The 25462-nt window shown below is 41.5% G+C and overlaps 1 protein-coding gene across 2 annotated transcripts in view; it reads right to left on the reverse strand.

Moving 5' to 3' along the window:
- EXOC4 (exocyst complex component 4) overlaps nt 1-25462 on the reverse strand; it is an 808154-nt gene that overhangs the window by 551899 nt on the left and 230793 nt on the right. For both annotated transcript variants that reach the window (XR_007132659.1, XM_047763590.1), the window contains exon 9: nt 24649-24737. Coding sequence is in view for 1 of the 2 variants with exons in the window: in XM_047763590.1 (XP_047619546.1) it covers nt 24649-24737 (89 nt within the window). In the remaining variant the exon portion in view is untranslated. The remainder of the gene's footprint in view (nt 1-24648; nt 24738-25462) is intronic.

Genomic DNA, 25462 nt, shown 5'->3' on the forward strand with positions numbered 1-25462 from the left:
GATCACTACCATGGCGTTACCTTCAATTTAAGTCAATTATACATAAATATCAGACATGTATCTTCCGCATATTCAGATATGCAAATATTTCTTCAGCATATCTCCTATTTCAAAGAAACTCTAGTTGAACAAGACCACTTGCAAGTTTGTAGACATTCTTTAAACACACAAAGAAGGGACTGTTCATTCATCCTGTACTAAATACTGATGGGCAATGACTATACAGTAAGCAGGAGACTTCAGCAGTGGTTAATGGCAATAATGTGGAACACAACCATAAACACGTGACAATTAGCACCCCCGAGAGGAATACGGGCAGTCATCCAAGCTATCAATCATTTATAACATTTTTTACACTATTGAAAGGAATCCAGCTACAGAGCATCAAGCTTTTGTTATTATACTATTAAGCTTCTGTTATTATGCTACCAAGCAGTTAGAAATCTGAAAACATTAATACGATTTCTATCAGTACGAAGTTCTTAGAGGAATCAGACTGAGTCTGGAGTCTTCTCAGGCACTTGGGAGGCTTTGCAATTGCCTGGGTCTCAATGACGAGGCCATGAATGAAGAGGCCTAAGTAAGAATAAAGAGGCCTCAATAAAAGAGACAGGGAGAAATTCTTGGTGCTATATTTTAGAAAAAACTTTCATGGCTCTGATTCATTTCATGCATCAGAACAAAACATTAAAGACGTGATACCATTATTTGTCCAAAGACTGTTCTTTCACTGACCATTATCACAATGGTTGCAGAAGCCATAGGATTCTAACTCAGAGACGTGCATTCAGGAGCGGACTGCTAAAATCATTACAATAAACCCATAACTGGGCTTCCAGACAGAGGTACAGTTATCAAAACCGACAAAAGGGCACTAAAAGCCAAAGCAAACATTTAATTATGGTTACTGGGGATTGTAAGACCTCAACTAGATGAGCTTTTTAAAAAATTGATGGAGGAAGATTTTTTTATACTCATAACCTTAGTTATCCACTTTCCTCGCCCGCCCTAATTTATTTAAGACACTGTTCATGGCTCCTGAACTATTCTTCTTCAACCAAGACTGAGTTCTGAGGTTTTCAATGCATTTGTCCCTACTTTTTAAAAAGCTTGACAACTCCAGAGTTTCTACCACATCTATCACATAGATGCTCTGTGAGTGCGCTTTTTTCAATTCCTGATCTAAGTCTCTCTTAATCCATTGCTTTGAACCCTGGAGGTTTCAACCTTTCATTTCAATGACCAATACTGACTCTCATGCTCATAAAAATCTAATGTTTACAAATTAGATTGATCAGGATCTCAAGAAAATGAACATCTTTTTCCTACTATCTCTTTCTAACTGTTCCTACTATCTATTTCTGCTAGAACAGGATTATCCTTATCAGATCAAGTATTTCAATGGGAATTGGGATTAAAGACGTGAGTTTTAGACACTCAGTAACAATGTAATTGTCCTAGTATAAATTCCAATAATAAGTAATTATAGATCTAATAGTTAAATATCTATGTATACATATATAATCATATAAACATACATGAGTCAATCACTATTAAAGATTGATTATATCTTAAAGTAAAAGCTTTCCTTCCCATCATGGCCAGCCAAGTTTTTTTTTCCCCCCGTCTTTTTGCTATTTCTTTGGGCCGCTCCCACAGCATATGGAGGTTCCCAGGCTAGGGGTCGAATCGGAGCTGTAGCCACCGGCCCACAGCAGAGCCACAGCAACGCGGGATCCGAGCCGTGTCTGCAACCTACACCACAGCTCACGGCAACGCCGGATCGTTAACCCACTGAGCAAGGGCAGGGACCGAACCCGCAACCTCATGATTCCTAGTCGGATTCGTTAACGACTGCACCATGACAGGAACTCCCCAGTCAAGATTTTTAAATAGCCTTCTTCCACGTCCATCATCCACCACTATGCAAACTGAGCACACAGCAAATCAAACAAAGCAGAAACGTTGCCAGTAGAACAGCTGACACCCTCACCCCACCCCAGGGAATTCCAGAATGTAATAAGGTTATTACCAATTGTAAGCCTCTTAAAGCAAATCAAGCTTTTCAATTAATTTATTGAACTATTAATTTATCAAACTATGTATTTTTTAAAAAAACCTAACAATAGAGAAGGAAAAACTTGGAATACTCTTGTTTTTTTTTTCCACTCCACTGAACAATAATCCTTGCTTTCTACAAAGTGATTTCTATTAAATTACCATGCTTTTTCTGATTCATTTTCCCAATTTTTATCAACTCAATTATTTCTGTGCACCTTTGATAGTCAAACATTTGAATGTAGGTGTATTTGTACTTAATTCACACTTCTTGTGAATTTTAGGATATCATTTTAGGTGTTTTTACTGAAGTTAGTTTATTGTTTTCTTCTATAGAAATAAGGCTCATGAAGTTGGGAACTATATTATATATTACTTGTAAATGTGTGTATTTACACATACACACGTAATAATAGCATTCTGCAAACCTAGTGAAAACTAGGCAACTTCTTTCCCTCCTCCCTGCAAACGTGCATACAATGATGGGGTCACAGATTCCCTGTAAGCCATCCATGAGTCCTTTACCCTAACACATGCACACATAGGTTACCAGTCCCTAATTCATCTGCTTAAAGGCTTCCTATGTTAGGAACTTGGAAATGTAGAAACATTTTCCAATGGGGGGGAAAAAAATGTATAGAGCTGACACTGTAAGTTCTTCAACAAATATTCATTTGACACCCAAAAAGCATACAATTGTCAACATCCAAAAATGTGAAAATCAGCACCGAGGCTGACGATGACAAATCTAGTAAGATCAACTCTTCAGCCTTTGATTGGCAGTTTTTCCTCCTCCTTTTCCCAAGATTAAACTGCAGCCAATATTCACCCAGCCACTGATGGATACTTTCACCTACAAAGGAAGGAGGGTTAAGCAAGACTGACACATCAAGTTGAGAATCCACAGTGGGACTGCAAGAATGACAGACTAGGTCAATGAATCATGTTCCCAAATCAGAGATGCTTTCGGGCAAGAAATGCAAAGAGCAATCACTGACTATATAGATGTCGCACAGCCTCTTCCATTCATGGTTAGCATAGTCCAGGAAATTGCTTATGAAGGTATTTTTCAAAATAACCCCAGGAATCTCACAAAAGCTCCTGCCCTTTATGGAAATAGAAAAAAACCAAGTCTGGGAGAAGAGGAAATAAACCAGATCCACACAGACCTGTTACATCTTCAACCCCCAACCTCCATGCCAAGCCTAGGAAGGGATCCTTAACCTATGGTCATCTTAGCACTGGATGCCAACAATTTCCCTGATGTCAATAAGCAGGCAGCCCATCAACAGTACAGATCAACAGCTTCTGGAGTCACAGAGCACCATCGTAAGTGCAAGACAACAGGGCAGTGACAGGAAGGACTGACTGGTGATTTAACAATACTGACGAGGTCCCTTGACTTAGGAATCTTAAACCCTAACAGAGGAAGAGGAGAAAAGTAAGAGAGCTACACCGGCACAGTGAGCAAGCACAAACATGCCCTGCGCCTCTATTTCTCAGCTGAAATTAGATATCTAAAGTAAGAGAAAAGAAGGCGAAAAGTATTTTGCAGAACGAACCAATTTTCCTTATGCCGTACCTCCTTGGGGAACCCCAATTACGAGGATGACAGCATCCGCTTTGTTTTGCAGGAGGTCTGGGGTTGCCTTACTTCTTATCACAGACACCTAAGCTTGACCAAGGGCATGTACCATGGAACGGTAATCTGGGTTTTGAGATAGCTCACTACCGCAACTCGTTCTCAAGTGATTGAAAATAATTACAAACACCAATGAAAATAAATCGACTTCCAAAATAGCAAACCACCATTTAGAAAAGAAACTTCCTTTCTTTCAATTTGCTTTCAAATTTCTAAGAAATGTGGGCCTCTCTCCAAAGCATACGAACACTCTAAATACTTGTTCAGCCACTGAATATCTAAAAGAAATCTACCAGCGAAAGACTAAATAATAAATAATAATGCAGGAACAAAATATAGTGCTGTGTTTCTAAACCATATTCCAAGCAAACATTTACAACAGATACTCTGCATGGCAATTAGGCCACTAAAGAATCGGGAATTTCAGGTTCTTGCATTTTCAGATTTTTCCTTCTTCCACTTCCCTGAATTTTCCATTGCCTTAATAGCAATCTCAGAATTAAAATCAAAAGACAATTTTTTTTTTTACATATAATTTCACACTCTCCCACCCCCGCTTTGCTGTCAAGTGTCTGACCCTGGTTTGATAATCTCATTTCCTGAGAATCAAAAAGCTGGAAATTTAAGCTTCCTAGAGTGTTAATTGCGGCCCTGCTCCATTGCTAATCAAAAAATTGGATGTTTTGCATGAAAATGCTTCTCTAATTAATTCTCAGTCATAAATCGCCCTGGTTTTAATAACCCCTCCTTGATTGGATAGCCTTTGAAGAGACAGTGCAGCTAATCCGCGAAACTAGAAAAAACACACGCAGAGGAAATAATAAGTGGGCTTACAAAGTATGAACTAGATGATGGCATTAACACTGTCAAACCAAAAAAGTGAGTTTCGTGCCTTTCCAGCCTCCGCCTGCACCCCCAGAAAATAAACCAGGAATCTAGGAATCACCGACAGAGGCGACTGCCAAAGAGGTCAGACATTGAAAGTCAAATCTTTCCACCTTCCTTCCATAAAACAGCTCTTCTGATCATTTTTGTAAAAGAGGTTTCCCTTGACATTTTTTTCCCCCTAGAAACTGAAGATCCAGCAACGTCCACTTGTCACACTGTCTATTTTAATAAGACAGGGTTTTTGCTTCCCCCTTTCCCTCTGCCTCTGACTGACAATATATTATCATACATATCTCTAAGAGGTGCTGAACTGAATTTTCATTATCCCAAATGTCAGGATTCGTTTTTGTCATCAGAGAACACAGCTGGTCTACACCGGCAGCCCTTTGATTAATTCAAATGGAACAAGTCACCTAGACATAACTTCATTTTCCCTAGACCAGGTCTTGCATTCTCCAAGTTTTAATTTACAGCTTGTCAGTTTAAGATACCATTTGCTGCCATGGTGGCACTCAAAGAAAAACAGAAAATCTTCATCAGCAGCCTTTTGCATGAGCCCTGGGATTACTAATAAGGCAACAACTGGGATGGCTTAGCTTCAGAACAAGACTTGTTTAGAAGTCACTCACTGCTGTTGAATAATATTATACAAACTTTTAGAAGATGCTGGAAGTATACTGTAGATACTCAATAAGCAGGACTTATAGTAAGCACTGCTTTTAACATAGGAACGAATATATACAAAGCTCTCCAGTTGTAAAATAGTCTATATCTATATACTTACGACCTTCATGGAGGTAAATATTTTAATAGTTACTTCAAAGGAAATAAGTGATCCATAGGTCTGGACCACTTATTACAACAAGAGAAAAAAAGACTTGAGGTGGATTCTAATCTGAATTCAGAATGCTCAAATCCACAGTCATATTAACCTTCTACACCAAGAAAACATTATGTTAAAGACGTTCAGGCCACCACAATAAACCATCATTACACACTCATTTGCAAGTCTGAAATTACAAAGATTGACAAAGCCAAGGTTGGCAGACACTGCTGGTGGAAATATAAAATGATTTCATCATTTCAAAAAAACTGGCATTTTCTTAAGAAGTTAAATACACACCTACCATGTGATCCAGCAAGCCCACTGTCGAGCATTCCCAAGGGAACTGAAAATACGCGTCCCACACAAAGACTTGCACATGAACGTTTGCAGCAGCATTACTCAAACAACCAAAAACTGGAAACAATCTCAACATACATCAGTAGCTGGAAGGATAAACAATGTGACATATCGCTATCCGTCACGGTATAACCATACAATAGAGGACTACTCAGCAATAACAAGGCGCAGACTACTGAAATGTACAATATGGGTGAATGTCAAAATCATTTTGTGGATGAAACAAGCCGACACAAAATTGTATGCGGTATGATTCCATTTATATAAAATATAGAAACTGTGAGCTTATCTTGTGGCATAAACCATTTCAATAGCTGTCTGGGGCTGAGAATGAAGGGAGAAACAGACTCAAAACGGCACAACGAAACTTCCGGGTGATGAAAATGCCTGTATCTTGATGGGTATACATATTCATCAAAACTCATCAAGTGGTTCGCTTTTAATGTATGTGGATTATTGCATGCAAATTATCTCAGTAAAGCAAAGAGTGGCTCAAGCCACTTCAAATCTCAGTTATTCTGAAACTTTATAAGCCTTATCTAATGAAACTAGTATTTTTTTTAATTGTTTAACTCTATCATCTATTGGTTTTGTGACTGTGAGCAGGTTCTTAATGTGTATAAGCTATGGTTTCTTAGCCATTAAAGTGAGAAAAGAAGACCTACTTGAGACAAGGATTGTGAGAATCAAGTGATAATTATGTACATACTCAAAAATGCAATCTCAATAACTTCACTCTCTTCTATCAAACAATATTAGTTTCCCTTAGCTTCCTTCTTAGTATAGTCTATGATATATTACTATATCTCCTCAAGTATTATTAGCATACAGGAAAAAGTTCCAAAGGTGGAGAGAAAAGAGCTAAGCTTCAGGAGTTCCTGTTGTGGCTCAGTGGGTTAAGGACCTGACATAGTGTTCATGAGGATGTGGGTTCGATCCCTGGCCTCACTCAGTGGGTTAAGGATCTGGCATTGCCACAAAATGTGCCGTAGGCTGCAGATGCGGCTTGGGTCTGGCACTGCCAGAGCTATGGTGTAGGCTGGCGGCTACAGCTCTGATTCAACCCCTAGCCTGGAAACTTGCATATGCTGCAGCTGTTGCTGTAAAAAGAAAATACAAAAACTGTCTTAAAAACAAAATAAAACAGAAAAAGCCCCTAAGCTTCTGTCTAGTTCACATGTGGTTAATGTACAACATTGAACTTCTTTTCATTTGTAAAAAAGCATGAATAATGAGCTTACTGTATGTCTGACACTGGACTAAAAGCTTTAAGGAAACCACAACTGACAAGGCTTCTGCCCCTGTGGAACTTAAAATGAGTAAGTATATATGTTTCAAACAAACAACAAGTAATTAATTGAATAACTATAAACATGTCATGTGCTACAAATAAGGACAATAACCTTGCCTGGGAGAATTGAAACAAACAAAACAAAAACTTCCCAAAGGAAGTTAAGAAGATACAAGATACTCCATGCAAAAACATGGATTGACACATGGTAAGTACTTACTGTGTATTACACTAAAATCTTTTCATACAGCAAAGGACCACCTTAAAGATGAGAACAAGTTATGAAGGAGAAGATAGGGGTGAGCCACTTGCAAGGAAGGAAGGGCCAGGGCTGAATGAGCATGACAAGCTGAGAAGTCCAGCAGGGCTGTGGTGAGAAAGGGGGCCAGGAAGAGGCTGGGTGTTAGTGGAGGCCAATCACACAGACCCTATTAGGCATATTAAGGACATAGGGGTTGAGTACAAGGGACATAAGAAGTCACCAAATACTTTGAAAGCATTCTGGTTCCAGTATAACCAATGGTTTGGAAGGGTTCAAGGTAGAGGCAGTACCAACCAAGAGGTGACAGCAGTGAGAATCTGGGCAAGGCAAGAGCCGTTTTAAAAAGAAGCAGTGGGATTTCCTGCTGTGGCTCAGCGGAAACGAATCCAACTAGTATCCATGAGGATGTGGGTTTGATCCCTGGCCTTGCTCAGTGTGTTAAGGATCCGGCACTGCCGTGAACTGTGGTGTAGGTCACAGACGTGACTCAGATCCCACGGAGCTGTGGCTGTGGTCTCACTAAGCTGAAATCAAGGTGTGAGTCAAGGGTTGTAACCTTTTCTGAGGCTTGAGGTCCTCTTTCAAGCTGATTCAGATTGTTGGTAGAATCCAGTTCTTTGTGGTTGGAGGACTGATGTCCTTGTTTTCCTGCTGGCTCTTGGACAGAGGTTACTCTCTGCTTCTAGAAACCGAGGCCCTTGCCCTACGGCCCCCTCTTCTCACAACAATTAGTTCCTCAAGGCTAGCATCTGTACTGCTTCTTGTCTCTTAAGGACTCACTTGATTAGGTGTCAGGCCCACCAAGGGTAACCTCCCTTTTGATTGACTCAAAGGTAAATCATTAGAAACTTTAATCCTATCTACAAAATCCCATTACAGGTGACACAGGATGTAACCTAATCATGGTAGTGATATTCCATGATGTTCCCAGATCTGGCAGACACAAGAGGAGAAATTATAAAGATCATGGGTAATTGGGGGTCCATTCGGAGTTCTGCCTGTCACCAGTGAGAATATCAGTACGATCCATGCAATAAAGATATAGTTCAAAATAGAAAACCACTGACCAAAAAAAAAAAATGGCAGAAAGAGAAGAGAGGAGGTATCTTTACAATCCACCACAAAAGCGATGACGGATTAATAGGGGATTTATAACAAGAAAAGCCACCCAAGAACCCTGGGTAAGGCCACATTTACACAATCAGGACTTCCTAGGAATGACACAGGGTCACTTTGCTAGGAAAAGCTACAAATCAGCACATTGGAAAATAGCCTTTAAACTGAAAACTCATATCCAGAAGTAGGGAGACCTCACGAAAAAAAAAAAAAAATTTTAAGTAAAGTAGACTGCACAACCACCAGATTGCAGAAAACTTAGTAGGGTGACAAAATCGTATGTTAGTGAGAATGTAGAATAATAAAATTCTCAAACAATTTCTCATTCACTTTTGTAACTGTAAAGTGCCTGTTAAATATCTTCTAAAGCTGAGCACATGCTAAGCTCATGACCCAGCAATTCCAGTCCTAGGTTTATCCTTGAGAGAAATGTGTGCCTATGTACAAAATTCTTCATAGCAGACATGCATATCATAGCCCCAAAGTGGAAATGATGAATGTATACTAACATGGGGAGTGGATAATTTGCCCTACAATCATACAATGGAATAGATAACAATAAAAACAAACTATGCCCTAAATAACATGAATGACTCTCCAGACATTATGGTGAAAAAAAGCAGCCAGATACGTAAGACCCTGTGTGATTACAGAGAGTTAAAGAACACGCAAAACTAAGTGACAGCATTAGAATCAGAATCCTGGTTACCTTGGGGGTGGGACCGACTGGGAAAGGGCATGAGAAAACCTCCTGGGTACTGGTTACATGATTCTGCATGCAAAATTCTGGATGTGTGTTCAAGATAAGCACACTTCACACACTTCACTGTAGCCATAGTCTATCTCAATAAAAAGTACAATAAGGAAGAAAAGGTAGAAAAAAGGGAGACAGTTCACAGGGAACCAAAGCTCAAATGTTAGAGACATAATTTCTATTTATATCATTAATATAATTACTTTTAAAGACATCTGAGGTGACCAAGTGCAAAATAAAATAATTGTGGCTAAAAACCAAGCAAACATCATCTAAAAATAAGCGTAGTATTCCCCTTGGGGCATTATCTTTGCCTAAAAATATCCTAGCAGAGAAGGCAAAAAAAGAACCATACTGACCAATCTAGGGATGACAAAGGATTTCAATTTCTTAGGAAATAAGACCAAATTATCTATTCTGAGGAAACAGTATCTATTAAGTAAATCAGAGTAAACAGTTTTGAAATGATCGCAGTCTATCACTCAAATGAGATGCTGAAGAATTTTTGTGGCAGAAGATCACCTCTTGAAAAAACTTTTTTTTTGCTTTTTAGGGCTGTACCCACAGCGTATGGAGGTTCCCAGACTAGGGGTCCAATCAGAGTTATAGCCGCCGGCCTATCCCACAGTCACAGCAACGCAGGATCCGAGCTGCATCTGTGACCTACACCACAGGCCACGGCAACGCTGGATCCTTCACCCACGGAGCAAGGCCAGGGATCAAACCCGCAACCTCATGGACACTAGTTGGATTCATTTCCACTGCACCACAAGGGGAACTCTGAAAAAAACTTTTTAAATGATTCATCGATTATTTAAGAGAAGTTGGAATGACTGATTCCAACGGGTTACAGTAAGAGTCAAAAGTAGATGGTGGCAGGATAATCTCTGGTGAGTGAATGGTCCGTCCTGTCCACAGCCTCGCTTTTATCAGGCCTTTTTCTACACTCACGCCGTGGGGAGTAATGACCACACACAGTTCCCTGCTCGCCTTCCAGGCCCAGTCACAAATCCCCCTTTCAGATTAGCTGTATTTTTTTTTTTTTTTTGGTAACTTTGTTTCAGTCATACATCTTTTATTGGTTTTAAGAATTTATGTTGTTTTCGGAGTTCCCATCGTGGCGCAGTGGTTAACGAATCTGACTAGGAACCATGAGGTTGCGGGTTCGGTCCCTGCCCTTGCTCAGTGGGTTAAAGATCCGGCGTTGCTGTGAGCTGTGGTGTAGGTCGCAGACGCGGCTCGGATCCCGCGTTGCTGTGGCTCTGGTGTGGGCCGGTGGCTACAGCTCCGATTCGACCCCTAGCCTGGGAACCTCCATATGCTGCGGGAGCGGCCCAAGAAATAGCAAAAAGACAAAAAAAAAAAAAAAAGAATTTATGTTGTTTTCAAAAGATCATTTCCATTTATTTCCCTTTAAGGCACTCATCAGAGCTCTCCACTAGCTCTGGGATTTTCCAGGCTAAGAGTTGTTAGCAAATCATGAGATAGAGTGTAACTTCTTTTTTTATTTTTCATGTTCACAAGTTACAAAGAAAGGATTTCAAACTGGAAGAAAGAGGAAAGCAAAACAAGGCTGTACATAAAACGTTGCCAAAGACTCGGATGTGAAGCAGTTAATTCATAACTAGAAGGAATGTCCATTCTGTTTTTTGCCTTTCCTTTTTTTGCCATATAGTCATCATTCTAAATTTTATGTGTAGCAAAGTTCGGAGTTAGTGCCATTGAAGAACTGCAATAATTTTGAAGAGAAATGGCTGCTTTCATTATTGCCACGAATATTTATCTCTGGGAGGGGGGATATAATTGGTCAGAGCAAATCACTGAGGAGTCCCTAAGTGTTACCCTCTTATGGTTAGAGATATATGTGAATTCCACCCAGACGACCACAGTGGGTGCCACTTAACATTCTAAGACTGGGGAGCTCCCATCGTGGCGCAGCAGAAACAAATCCAACTAGGAACCATGAGGTTATGAGTTTGATCCCTGCCCTCGCTCAGTGGGTTATGGATCTAGCATTGCTGTGGCTGTGGTGTAGGCCAGCAGCTACCGCTCTGACTCAACCCCTAGCCTGGGAACCTCCATATGCCAGAGGTGTGGCCCTAAAAAAAGACCCCCCCCCAAAAAAGTATAAGACTGGGATAATAGGAAACATGTTTTCTCAACCCTCTAACTAAAAGGACGTCTGTCCAAAAAAACCAAAAAAAAACAAAAAAAAGGCAGAAAAAAAGAAAAAGAGCTTCTATAGACCACTCTAGGATATTCCACTTGAACTTATCTGTCCATTAGCATGCTTATTCATTCTTTAATTTACAAAGAATTTATCGAGTGTCTCCTACATGTGAAGAAGGATGCTAGGTGTTGGGGGTGATGGCTGGGGGGCAGTCATAGATAAGTTAACAATAATTTACATTTACTCAGTACTTACTATGTGCTGGGCACAGTTCGAAACACCTGTATACATATTAACTCATTTAACCCTCACTGTGGTCCCATGAGACAAGTGTGTTATATCATAGTTTATAGAAAAAGACACTGACACACAAAGGAGTTAACGTTCCCCAAATCATCCAGATAAGAAACTTAGTTGCAGACACCACACACTGAACCACCGACTAGTTCTCAGATCAGTGACCAAGCAGCTGAGGCTCAAGCATATAGACCTTTGGACAGAATGGGTCACAGAAATCATTTAACTTCTCTTTACAATTGAGAAAACCAGTTAAGTGACTCATACAAAAATCATAAAGTTATTAAGAATGATGATTTTAATGATAATAAACATATAGAATATATCTAGAAATAAAAATTAAAGAATTCGCATTCTTCAGAGACTTAAGAGGGCACCAAAATGAACAGATCAGTCAAATCCTGTAAAAGAGAAAGCAGCATTTGCAATTTAAAAATAGGAAGAAGATGAAGGAGGGTAAAAACCTGTAAGTCCAACGCTCTGCGCTTTGGAAAGATAACAGGTAAGCAGACACTGCTGAAAGCCTTCGTCATGAGGCAGTAGATTATAGATCAATTCAATGGGTTAGATTAGCTAAGGTTAGATTACCTGGACCTAAACAAAAAAGAGAAACATGAAAATAGACATTTAAAAAAGCTATCTTTGCCCCTAGCTAACACTCCATAAAAACAGCTTCTCTTCTTGTATTTCCTAACTTGCAACAAACAACATCGTGATCCACCCAAGTCACCAGATTGGAAAGCTGGGAACCAAGCCTATCTCTTGCTCAAACTCCCCACAGAACGCGGCATCGTGTCCAACTGACTCTACCTCGAAATTAGCTTTTGGATCTGTTCCCACCTGGCCATCCTCACTGCTATTACCCTTCAAAAAGCTGGCATCGTCTTCTACAAGCTCTCACCTGAACCAACACAATTTGCCTCCTTGTCTCCAATCTCACCGCACCGATTCTCCCCCACAAGCCGCCAGACACTTTTACTAAAATGCAGAATTGAGGCAATGCCCTTGTAGCACAAGGAATTAAGGATCCAGCATTGTCACTGCAGCAGCTTCTCCGATCCCTGGCCCTGGAACTTCCACATGGCTCAGGAGCAGCCAAAAATAAAAATAAATAAAAATAAAATTAGGAGTTCCCATTGTGGCTCAGCAGCCAAAAATAAAAATAAATAAAAATAAAATTAGGAGTTCCCATCGTGGCTCAGTGTTAAAGAACCCAATAGTATCCATGAGGATGCGGGTTCGATCCCTGGCCTCACTCAGTGGGTTAAGGATCCGGTGTTGCCGTGAGCTGTGGTGTAGGTCACAGACATGGCTCGGATCCTGCGTTGCTGCGGCTGTGCTCTAGGTGGGTAGCTGCAGCTCCGATTTGACCCATCACCTGGGGTCAACCTCCATATGCAGTGGGTGCAGCCCTAAAAACAACAACAACAACAAAAGACAAAAATAAAATAAAATAAAATAAAATACAGATTTGACTATGTTAAGTCTCCTGCTTTAAAGCTTTAGAGCAGCCCTTATCAGTCACAGAACAGAAACTGTACCTTCTTGCTATCAGACCAGGTCCTAGAGATCTGCCCATCATGCCTCCTTGTCTAGGTCCAGTCTTCTCCGGGTGCTTCAAACACAATGAAATCCCTACAGCCCCACGATGCTCTCCCATAGCTGTGTGCTGTTTCACCTCTTCTACCTACCTGCAGTGAGAGTCCTTCCCCTCATCAGTGCAGTTAACTTATCTTTTCCGATTTCAATACAGACTCTTCCTTTCTAACGCCTTCTGTGACACTCCTAGGAATACTGCCTTCTCCTCCACGCTCCCCAAGGTACTGACAACATTTCTTAAAACTGGCTGTTTGCGTATCTTGCCTTCCAGGGCACAAAGAACCCTCCCAGATGTACATGTTCCAGGAGGAGGGCCTAGAATACCGTTGGCCTAGAAATGTCACCTGCACGCTGTCGCCTCCAATACACTGCTAGACCCCGAAGAAAGAGGCAGAGTGTGTGTCACGAGCTTGTTACACAGATGAGTAATCGGGGGCTCAGAAAGGTAAAGTCACTTGCAGAGTAAAAGCAAGATGAGTAACAAGTACTCTTTCCATGAAACCACGCTGCCTGCCCAACTGCTCAAAGCACAAACAGCCACACCAAGATCCCACACATGAACCTCACTAACCAACTGAACAGGGACATGCAGATTGGTTAACTGGTGCAGAATCAGGCGTTAACGTGCAAACAAACAGGGACTTATTTGAGCTAAGTGGGCATGAATATGCAAATCAACTGGCTGCAGTTCCGTGGATGTCATCACAATTCTAGGAAATGAACATCCTATCTTATGACTATTGTAAGATTTGTGTAGCATTCATACATACTAGCCTGTATTACTGTATTCTTTGAGTTTAATATTGTAGGGTGAAGCCAAAAGTTACTTGATGTATATTTTCTTTTTTTTTCTAAATTAGTGGGTTTTTTTTTTTCCATTATAGCTGGTTTACAGTGTTCTGCCAATGTTCTGCTATACAGCAAGGTGACCCAGTCACACACACACATTTCTTTTTCTCACATTTTCCTGCTCCATCATAAGTGACTAGATACAGTTTCCAGTGCCATACAGCAGGATCTCACTGCTTAACCATTCTTGATGTATATTTTCACCCCGCACCGCAATTACAAGCTGGAAATCCAACGTGAGCACACAGAACTCTGCCATCTCCAAGCTGCCTAAGGTGAACAAGGTACTTTAGGATGGGGTTAGGCTGGTCCTTCATGATCCAGGCGCTGCCGATTTCTCCAGCCAAAGCTACCATGCTGAGTCTGATACAGTACACAACAATGGTTGTTTAGAAGTTATTCTTCCTATAGGACTTGCAGTGATAAAGTGGCAGGACTATACCACTCGAACACCACTCAGAAAAACCGGTAAGTGACCACATTTAGCTCTTGTTCTAGTACACTCATGACGTTTACATTCCTGTCATCACCGACACACCACTTGTGGTACAATGAACCAGAGCCAAAGCCACTCACAACAGCTGTGAGGTTCTCTCCATCATCTCTGGTTCCCAGAAGTAACAAAGTATAACCAGGAGAGGTCTGTATACATCAACTGCTCTCCTTAATTCACAAAAGAAGAAAAAAAAAGTTGTATCTAATTCATGTTAGGAAACAAGAAAGGCCCATACTCTCACGTCCATGCATTTATCCTCCAAGCCCACTGCCTGAAATGCCCACCCCTCTTTATCCGCAAAGCTTTTCTTCAACCTTTTTAAGCAGCTTGACCATTAAATACTTATACAAGCCTTCCTGCCTCTCCCAGAACCTGTGTGCACATCTCAGCTACATATATACGTGCAAATCCAACATGGAGCACATCACAGTCCTGTGATCACTTATTTGTACGTCGAATTAATGAGAAGATACGTAGGGCTGCAAGTAATAGAGAATCCAAATATTAGTGACTTAAACAAAAGTTTATTCCTCTCTCACAGACAAGTCTGGGATGGTACAGTGGCTCCAGTCATCAGAGCGTGACTCTGCACAGTACTCAACACCCAAGCTCCTTTTAAACCATTGCTGTCCCATCCCTAAGGCGACTCCCCACAACACTTCACTCATAGTGTGTGTGTGTGAACATCTTCACACAGCACACAGGCTTTGAGAGCCCGGCCCTTCCCTTTAAATAGAAGACCTGAAGTTATGTCCATCATTTTCACTCACATCCTATTGGTTAGAATTCTGTCCATGGCTGGTTGCAAGGAAAGCCTAGAAATGTTTGTATTTTGGGTGGCCATGTATCCAGCTAAAAATGCTCGAAGACAAGTGCCCATCTCTGTGACACATTCATGGTCTCTTTCTGCTCTTTTGCCTTTCGCAGGCAAAACTCAAAACCTAATCCTGTTCGTTACTGTATCCTAAAAGCTTAAGGAAGTGTCCGGTTCGAATAAATACAATCAAGTCTATACTGATTCCAAAATACCTAGGAGGTCCTAGAAAACACAGGAAACAGAGTAGAATAGCTGCTGACCTCCCTTAATGCTAGGTTCTGATACCCAGATGGAAGAAGAGGAACAGGAAGGCACAGGCCAGGGGAAGGGAGCCCTTCTGACCCTGAAAGTTGTTCTTCTCATCAACTCCTTAAGGTACGGTATTAGTCCAGTAATAACGCAGAGCGTTGGCAGGGACGTGGAGTTCCAGTGGAAGGGTGCAAGCCCAAGAACCAATCCAGCTGTCACAGAAAACTCCAAATCTGGTTTAGAATTTCAGATGGCAGCATTACACTACATCCATGGCTTTATCTCTGGTGACATAGAGGCCTTTTAAAAAAATTTTGTATTTCTACTTTTTATGAAATGTTTTATACATACACATGGATGTACATGACATTTATAAGGTTCTAGAAATACCAAAACAAGCATTTCTATCACTTAGCTTAAGAAACAGAAGACTACTACTGCCCGTCAAGCCCCATGCGCTCCTCTCTTTGATTAAATCCTGCTCCAGAGGTGATCTCAGAGTGTCATGCCCCCATCTTACCTTCCTCACATTTTTGTCACATAAAGATGTACGTGTAAAGAAAATATTATTCGGTTCTGCTTTGGATCTCCATATAGATGAAATTAGACTCTCTCTATATACACACACACACACACACACACACTCCTATGTGATGGCTTTTGAGATTCAACCAAGTTAATGTCTAGCAGAGCTCATTCATTTTTACTGCTATGGAGTATTCCACCACGTGGAATTGTGGCTATACCAGGATTTAGAATTCCTTTCTCCTGTCTAAGGCATTTGAGTTGTTTCCAGTTTTCTGTTATTCAAACAATGCTGCTGTGAACCTACACGTGCAAAGGTTTTGCCTTTCGCATTTGGGTTCTCAACCCAGCAAAAATGCATTTTCCTAAATGATACGAGATTTAAATCCCATGTCGTTTTTTCCTTTATGGATAACAATCGACTCATCATCCATTATTGATTAGTCGGTCTTATCCCTTTCAATCTATAATGTCATCTCTCTCCCAAGATCGAATTTTCTGCTGTGGAGAAGTCTGCTTCTGGGAGTGGGAGGTTTCCTCGGTGACCCCCAGAGGAAGGGGAAAGGAGCGAGTGGAGTGGGGTCTAAGCAGGCAGGGCTCCGAGCCCCCACCCCCACTTAGTCAAACCACCTCCACTTCAAGCTGTTTTCTATACACAACTGTGACATAAGACTTAAGAAATAGGAGTTTAAAAGCACTAGATTATGAGCCTAGAGCACTTTTTATCATCGAAATCTACTGTTTCATTTTCTAGACATCATAGTATGTGTTTATATCAATTTCTTCTGAATTCTGAAAACAGATCATTTCAGATAAGGTAACCTCTAACTATTAGTACTCCTAAAAGACCCAACCTTCTTTTTGAAAATGTAAAATTACCCTATGAATTGTGTCCTATTGGGACAATGACAAATTTGTTACATAGCATTCTCACTAGTTTCTGATAATTACTTTCCTCACTACATACCATAAATATTTATGGTCTTCTCTGTTTCCTAAAAAATCTCAAGTCAGAATTACATGCATCATGTAAACTATCCGAGTTGCCGAAATAACATTTCCTAGGGTCCTAAATAAAAGTCCAAGAAAAAGAAGTAATAATAGCAGTGCTATTATTTTCACATTATTAAAAAATTAATGTGAGCCAAATGGTGAAAAATATGAGAAGCTAACTTACAGTTTTTCTGTTATATCATGATAAAAGATTTTGTTGTTGTTTCTTCATTCTTTTTTTAAATTATAATAGAGATAAATATACAGGCATATATATCACTCTTAAAACTCAAATATGTATCTCATTTAACAGCATTCCCTCTTTTCTCATAACTGTATGGATGAATGAATGGGTCCAATACAAGTTTTTTAAAAATAAGGTTCTATGTCAATGTCATTAACTAGTTCTGCATGATGACCAAGGGTCATTTCTCAAAAGTGAGGCTGTCAGGCTTTACCAAGGCTTTGTGATGGCTACTTTGCACTGTCAAGACTGATTTTTTCATGACTGGTTCAGCTACCAGAGGTTCATCCATTGGGTAGCAAGGATGTTGTATGAACTAAACTTCTTCAGAAAATAAATCTATTTTATATAAACTAGACCCACAAAAGAATATTTTAAAATCAAATAAATATCTACATTGCATAGATTAAGGCTAAGAGCTGGTGCACTCAATAACAATTGTGGCATGAGAACACTTTCATTTTCTAAATGATGTGAAATAATGCATTTGTCTGTTCAGGACCTGAGGAAAGTGTATTTACTACTTACTACTTCTTAGGAACAGATAAAGTAATTAGCATTTATAAAACTCTATTATAATTTCATCATAAGACAAATCTTACATATAAGTTAAGATCTGTATTTTTAAAAAGAATGTAAATATACAAAAGGAAGATGAATCAATTTTCATACACAATTTTAGAATGTAAAACAGAAACCATAACTCTAAGAGATGATGGTTATTTTAAAATAATTATATGCAATTTTAACAAGGAAAAAAAGTGCTTTTTTTTCTCTGTCCCCTGAATACTGTTACAGTTATTCACAAAGTCATTAGGCAAAAGTTTGAAGACTACAAAGAATTTTCTAATCAAATTTAAGGATATAAAGCTTTACAAGTACTTCTTGTATTTAAAGCTGTAGAACAAATGGATGGTATAAATGTAAAACCAGTGTACCTCACTTCAGCCAAAATGTCCCTGAAAAATGTGTACATGAACGAAATCTTGCTTTAAATGCTCCATTCTAGAACGGCTTACTACTTTAGGAGACTCCTATTATAAATCCTTTTGTCAAAAGGATCATCAGCTCATTTCAAATATTGCCTTACCTTAAGGCAAGGCCCCTCTAAGCAGATTAATTACATGTGATAGCATTAAGTATTCACAACCCCAGTTCCCAACGATCCATTAGAGAGAAAAACTCAGAAAATTCAGGTCAGGTCAGCCTAAGAGACCAGTTTTCCCTGATCCCGGTACTTACATATTTACTATGTAACACAAATCCTCTTAAAGAAGTCAATTCTCAACTAGTTGGACCTTTACAGAGTATTTCAATGTCAGGGCCATAGAAACGCCACTCATTAAACTAATGGGAATAAAGCTGATACTCTCAAAGGTAGTATTATTGGGTACAAAGAGAAGTACTAAGTAGCCCCAAGACAAAAGAAACTGTAATCAAAGCTGAGCATACAATTAAAATACGATACCCATTTATGAGTTTTACATCTTGAAAAATGGGCAAAGACAGGGAGTTCCTGTTGTGGAGCAGCAGAAATGGATACATGAGGATCCAGGTTTGATCCCTGGCCTCACTCAGTAGGTTAAGAATCCAGCGTTGCTGTGAGCTGGGGTATAGGTTGAGGACGCAGCTTGGATCCCAAGTTGCTGGCAGCTATAGCTCCAACTCGACCCCTAGCCTGGGAACTTCCATGTGCCATGAGTATAGCCCTAAAAAGCGGGGAAAAAAAGGGGGGGGGGGGCAAAGACAAATCACAAATCCTAGTCTATTTATTAAAGCTCCCTCTACAGTTTCTCAAATAAGTAGGCTTGTACCTACAAAATCAGGAGATTTCAAGGCGCCTCCTCCATCATGGATTTTCTAAGTGCCTAATTCGAGCCAAGCATTGCCCTAGGCACTGGAAGGAACTAGTAGGTAAGGGAAGAAAAGTTTTAACAAGATGTCCATATTTTTTAACCATATGAGGAAAATTCTTTTAACTGCTGTGATTAAGATGGATAGGATGGGAAGGGGAGGGGAGAGAAGACACTGGAAGAGATGAGGAAACAACGACATCTGAGCAGCAAACCTAGAGCTGGAGATGTGGAAGTCACCTGCACTAGGTCCTAAACAAAGCTTGGTTTGGGCTGAGATCACCTGGGGAGGGTCTCCACAGGGAGCACAAGAAAGGTTCCAAGACTCAATCATGAGACACTCCGAGAAGCCCTAGAGAAGGCCCAGGAAGAATATGAGGAAGAGAAAAAGGAGAACAGCTGCTGAAAGAGCAAGTGAGATGAACACTGAAAAGCAAACTCTTCATCTACCAAGACGCAGGTCACTGGTGACCTTGAGGAGAGCTGACCCAGTGAGAAAGGGAGATTGGAAGGGAAGAAAAATAAGAGCTAAAGAGGCGGGTATAGTTCTTGCCGTGCCCCAGTGATAACTTTTTTCAAAGCACCATTTCAATTTAAATCAATTATAACTATCCTCATTTTTCCAGAGTTTTAATAGCTAATTTTAGAGTCACACTATCCCCCTAAAAGAGCCAGAACTCATGACAGCTTTATTTTTCAAATGAGAAAACCAAGGCACAGGGGACTGATTAACCAGAGAGCTTATTTTGGTCCTGGGCAGCAGTAAGCATTTTGATTTTATTTTTTAACCCTCACGAGATAATGTGTTCATCAGCAATCTTATTCTCCTGAAGAATCACATTAAAAGCAAGATGCTAGATTCAAGCTAAATGTTCCTAAAATGAGTGTCTTGCTAACCTACAACACAGCGAAGCTGTGCAATGAAGCAGTGGAGAGGCTCAAAACAACAGGACGCCTATGATTAACGTCGACACATCCGCAAGCTAGAGTTCCACCTGTTACCCTGCACGCTATGAAGCAGCACCCCCACCTCCTCAGCGCAATTGCCAACAGCAAACTATGTAATGAACCATCTGTAACTTAACAGAGCCAATTGAGATGGGTTGATGATACCAAAGAAATCTCATTTGTTCATTCTTTCTTCCCCTTGCGTGCTGTTAGGCTGAGGAACATTTTTAATTGCATGATGAATTAGAAATGTTGGCAGGAACCTAACTTTTGTCAGATTTGAGCGTTTTTTAATGTTACGTTGAGGCTCTGTCTTTATCGCTCTCCTGCAAAAGAAGGGAGAGCTGACCTCATGGTCCAAACCATTGGGGAGGTGAAGCCGCAGCTCCACGGCATTAAGAGAAGACACAAAAATCAAATGTGTCTCAGGATCTGACTCAACTATTTAACCACACCTTTGCAGGATAAGCTGAAAGGCAGATCTCACTGTGGTCCCTGGACTAGCCAGATTAACAGAATAACTGAAAAAGAATGGCTGTTTTTAATGGAAAAGAGTCGTGACCCCCCCCCCCTTTTCTCCCCTGCTGAAATATTAAAAGAATTCATCAGAGAAACGTTTGTTCCTCAAGGAAACACCATCAAACTTGCACAAAAATTGGTCATCTGATACGCTCTCTCAACAAGCTTGTGATGTATCAGCTCAGCTAAATTACTTTTTAATGATTATTATGAACATGATATGTTTGCCAACTACTTTCTCCCCCATTTAAATTCTTCTATTTTGCTGAACGCTGGTAAGTACAATAGACCATGGCTTGGAAGTTCCATATTACAATTAATGTTTTGAAGGATGGGAAAGTTACTGGTTAGATTACGGTGATTTTTCAATTAACCATCCTTGGAGAATCTAAGTCCACTGTGACTTAGTTGGATTATAAAATGTTTTTCAATTACATACAGCGGTGTTGTCCTAGACCAGACAGCTCAAGGGCAATGGTTCTATTTAACAAAGCTACGTAAAACTGCAAAGAACAAATACACACACACACACACACACATATGTATCTATCTCCCCTCCTCTACTTTGGCTTAAACTTAAAAGCTAATGGAAACCTACGAAGCTGATAATGGCTGTCAGTGGCCTGTGTCTTTTGGGGCCTTGCCTAACCTCTCAACGGTTTAGACTCTGCTGCCCTCATTTCTTCTGTCAGTGAGTCAGTCGGTATTTACTGACCATTTACTACACCAGGCACTGGCCGAAGCAGAGGAAATAAAACACTAGGTCCCTCATGGGACAGTGCCGCGGGGAAGGAGATCGGCGAGGGAGCACCAAAGACGTGAGCACACGGCCGGCCGGGCCCAGGGGGACAAAGAGAGTGTGGGGAGGGAAGGAGGCGACGGGAAGGGCTCAGCCGAGTGAGGGACAACTACATTTAAGGTGGAAAGCGGAGTAAGGTTTAGCCCAACGAGGAGACGAAGAGAAGATACATGAAAACTCTCAAGCGACGGTACAAGTAATAACAATATTGGAGGAGAGGGAGGAAGTCCTAACGTCTACCACTGGTCAGGCACAGCATCTCAACATGTCCAGAGCTTAACTTTAACAAGAGCCTCATTGAATAGGTACTGTTTCTTCTATTCCCAAGTAGAGAGAAGGCAACAGGCAGAGAGCTTCCGAAGCTAGGAACCTGGGAGCGAGATTTTTTTTTTTTTTTTTTGGTCTTTTCACTATTTCTTTGGGCTGCTCCTGCGGCATATGGAGGTTCCCAGGCTAGGCGTCCAATCGGAGCTATAGCCACCGGCCTACGCCAGAGCCACAGCAATGCGGGATCCGAGCCGCGTCTACAACCTACACCACAGCTCATGGCAACGCCGGATCCTTAACCCACTGAGCAAGGGCAGGGATCGAACCCGCAACCTCACGGTTCCTAGTCGGATTCGTTAACCACTGCGCCATGACGGGAACTCCCTGGGAGCTAGATTTTAAGTGTTGGCAATAAGGGCCCAGAACCCTCTACGCTTCACTGATTGGCTGTACTCTCTCTCAAGAGATCTTGGACCACAGGTGGGAGTGGGATGGGCCAAAGACAACGCTTCGGCCTGGCGAGAGCAGAGGGCCGGGGGCTCACTCCCCATTCTCACGAAAAAGGAGAATCGACTATCCATCATTTAACCGCGTTCACGAACGATGCTTGAGTCAGAGCGAATGACAGCTTGCGTTTCCGTCCCATTAGTTACATACATGGTCTGCCTTCTCATCTCTGAGGGTCAAGTGAAAGGCTTGATCGGGGTGCGGGATGCTGAGGGGAGGGGAGGGAGCGCGTATATGCGAACAGGCGCTACTCTCTGTACATTCTGCCCGGGTTTTCTGTGAATGGAGAAGTGCTCTAAAAAACCAAGTTTATTAAGAGAAATGAAATGATCAAGATTCAGGTGAAGAGGAGGAGGAGGAAGAGATGGATGGGGGAGGCGGAGGGGAGAGGAGGAGGAGAAGAAGGAAAAGAGGAAGAAAGGCTTTGTGTGTCCCCATTAAAGGAATTTCACATACTAGAAGCCGGGTGGAGAGGAATTAAAGAGGTAAACTTAAACTATTCCTTCGGCCAACTCTGGATTTATAAATAGGACACTGTGAACAAACAGGCAGATAACGGAAGATCTCTCCGACCCTCCATCACGGCAGCGCCCCCTAACCGGCAGTTCAAGCAGGATCAAACCCATCATTTCCTTCCATGCCCCCCACCCTCTACAGCTGGGGGGCAGCTGCCTGCAGAAGCCCAGTCTCCCTCCTCCCTCCCTCCTGATGACCAGGGAATGGCTCAATCTTTCACTGGGCCCAAATCTAACTGCTTCTCTGTACTCCTGGACGTGAAGCCTCCAAGACACACAACTTCGGATCTTCCAGGATGCACAGCAATACTTTAATGTTAAATAAAATGCTGGCAAGCTAATGTCCTTTTCCCCATACCCTCGAACGTATTTCTAGGCTTTCAGTCTGGGCAGTTGGGTCTTGGAACTGTGGAATTACTACCAGGATATAACTGTAAGTCAGCATAGCAAAGTCTTTGGAAAAATCAATAGCTGTTTGGATTAATACGGAAGGTGAAGGTAGGAATGATTAGGCAACAGACTTTTAAATCCAGACAGGCTGGCTGGTTGCTTTATTATATTTTGATGTAGAATTATGATGAATCTTAACTACTAAACATTTAATTGTGTAGGCTAGTCACTGCAAAATATTCCAAGTGCCTGCAGTGCATCAAAGATGGTGAAAGTGTTCTTACCTATCCCCTGGGAAGAAAGCCCATGGTTCCAAAATAATTTAAAGACACACTCCGTTCTCAGCTCCTCCAGCAATCTGAAGGAGGAGATTGTCACCACCAATGGCCTGATATTGGTGAGTGATATTCACTCCTTACTTTCATAACTGGATCTTAAGGCTTTTATCTCATTTCCTTTTATTCTACCTTCATCCCTTCCAGTGCTTGGATGTCTTAGAGTTTGCAGGCCTTCATAAATCTTTCTCTCTCTTTTTTTTTTTTTGGCTTTTTAGAGCCGCACCCACCGCACACAGAGGTTCCTACACTAGGGGTCAAATCAGAGCTGTAGCTGCCAGCCTACACCACAGCCACGGCAACGTGGGATCTAAGGCGCATCTGTGATCTACACCACAACTCCAGGCAATGCTGGATCCTTAACCCACTGAGCAGGGCGAGGGATCATCATGAATACTAGTCAGATTCATTTCTGCTGCACCCAAACGGGAACGCCGCAAACCTTCCTTAATTGTCACCTTTACCAGGATTAGCCTCCTTGTAGTCACACACACACACAAAGTTATTGGTCTGATTTTTTTACTTAATTAAAGTTGCATAAAATTTATTCTCTTAGTATTTTCTTCTGCAGATTCTAAATTCTTAGTAACCACCCATGAGCCTCAAATATCCCGTGTGTCACAGTTAGGTGGATTGGAACATACTGTTGAGAGACAGCTTTCTTCCCTTTAAATCATGACACAGGCTGCATCTGCACATTTCCAAATTTCAAACACTCCTGCCATGTTCCAAAAGGTATTGAAAACAATAACTAAGTAGCAGCCACAGAAGTCTAGAATCCCCCAGGCTGTGACCGGACTCACGCCTGCCATCTTGAAGCAAGAAGACGCTGACCTCATTTCCCTGTGCTTTGCGTTCCCACTTGAACGGTACACCAGGTCCATTAATCCTGTGGCCACAACAGCAGTGTGAGCTGCTTGGCAGCAGGTGTTGGGAAGTGACAGAAGAAACAGATTACCAAGTCCTTAAATCTTTGCTATCTTGAAAGAATCCTATGAGTGCAGACCTCAAATTCACATGCTATAAAGACTCCAGGTCTTCCTCCAGAAAACTCCCTTTTCCAAAGAAGGTCAGTTACCCACCTTGCAGTTCTCCACTCCGACTGTACAGCTCCCTTCTCTGTTCTCGCAGATAGGCGCTCATACTGATGGCGTGGGAGGATGATTCGAACCTGCAACGAAGGGCAATGTCAACAACACGGTTCGGTAGCAACCAAATGGTGGGGTGGAGAGGAGGGGGAGGGGCAGCCGTGCATATTCCAGACGTTTTCTCCTCTAGCCCGTGTGATGCTCCCTAGAGTTCAATGGCCAAGACTTTCCGGCTATTCCAGGCCAGGGCAGGCTGGCCCAGGCCTGATTTGTGAACCTCATTCCTGGCTAACGCTCCTCCACGACAGTGTCTGGATCTCTGCCTATTCCCATGTCAACTGATACAACGTATCTGTTGCAGTTTTCTTTTGCGGCAGAACCCTTGCCAGGATCCCTACCCGCACAGCAACAAGAGCATCCTATGAAGTCATTCTGATTTTTGCTCCTATGCTGTTCAAAAGCCATCAGTGACTGCCAGATGTCACCACAGAAACACTGGCTCCTCAGAGCAGACCTCCTGCCTTCCTAGCTACCCCCCCGAAAGGGCTGTTAGAAATGACATAAAACAACTATACCAAAGAAACAAGGAATCTGTGGGCTTTCCTTAAAGTCCTCAAAAACAATGTTCTTTCTTTCTTAAAATTTTTTAAATTTACTTTTTATTTTTTTGCTTTTTAGGTCTATACCCGCGGCATATGGAAGTTCCCAGTCTAGGGGACGAATCAGGGCTACAGCTGCCAGCCTATGCCACAGCCACAGCCACACGGGATCCAAGCCGCATCTGTGACCTAAAGCACAGCTCATGGCA

The sequence above is a fragment of the Phacochoerus africanus genome, chromosome 16, assembly GCF_016906955.1.
Source record: "Phacochoerus africanus isolate WHEZ1 chromosome 16, ROS_Pafr_v1, whole genome shotgun sequence".
Taxonomy (NCBI): Eukaryota; Metazoa; Chordata; class Mammalia; order Artiodactyla; family Suidae; genus Phacochoerus; species Phacochoerus africanus.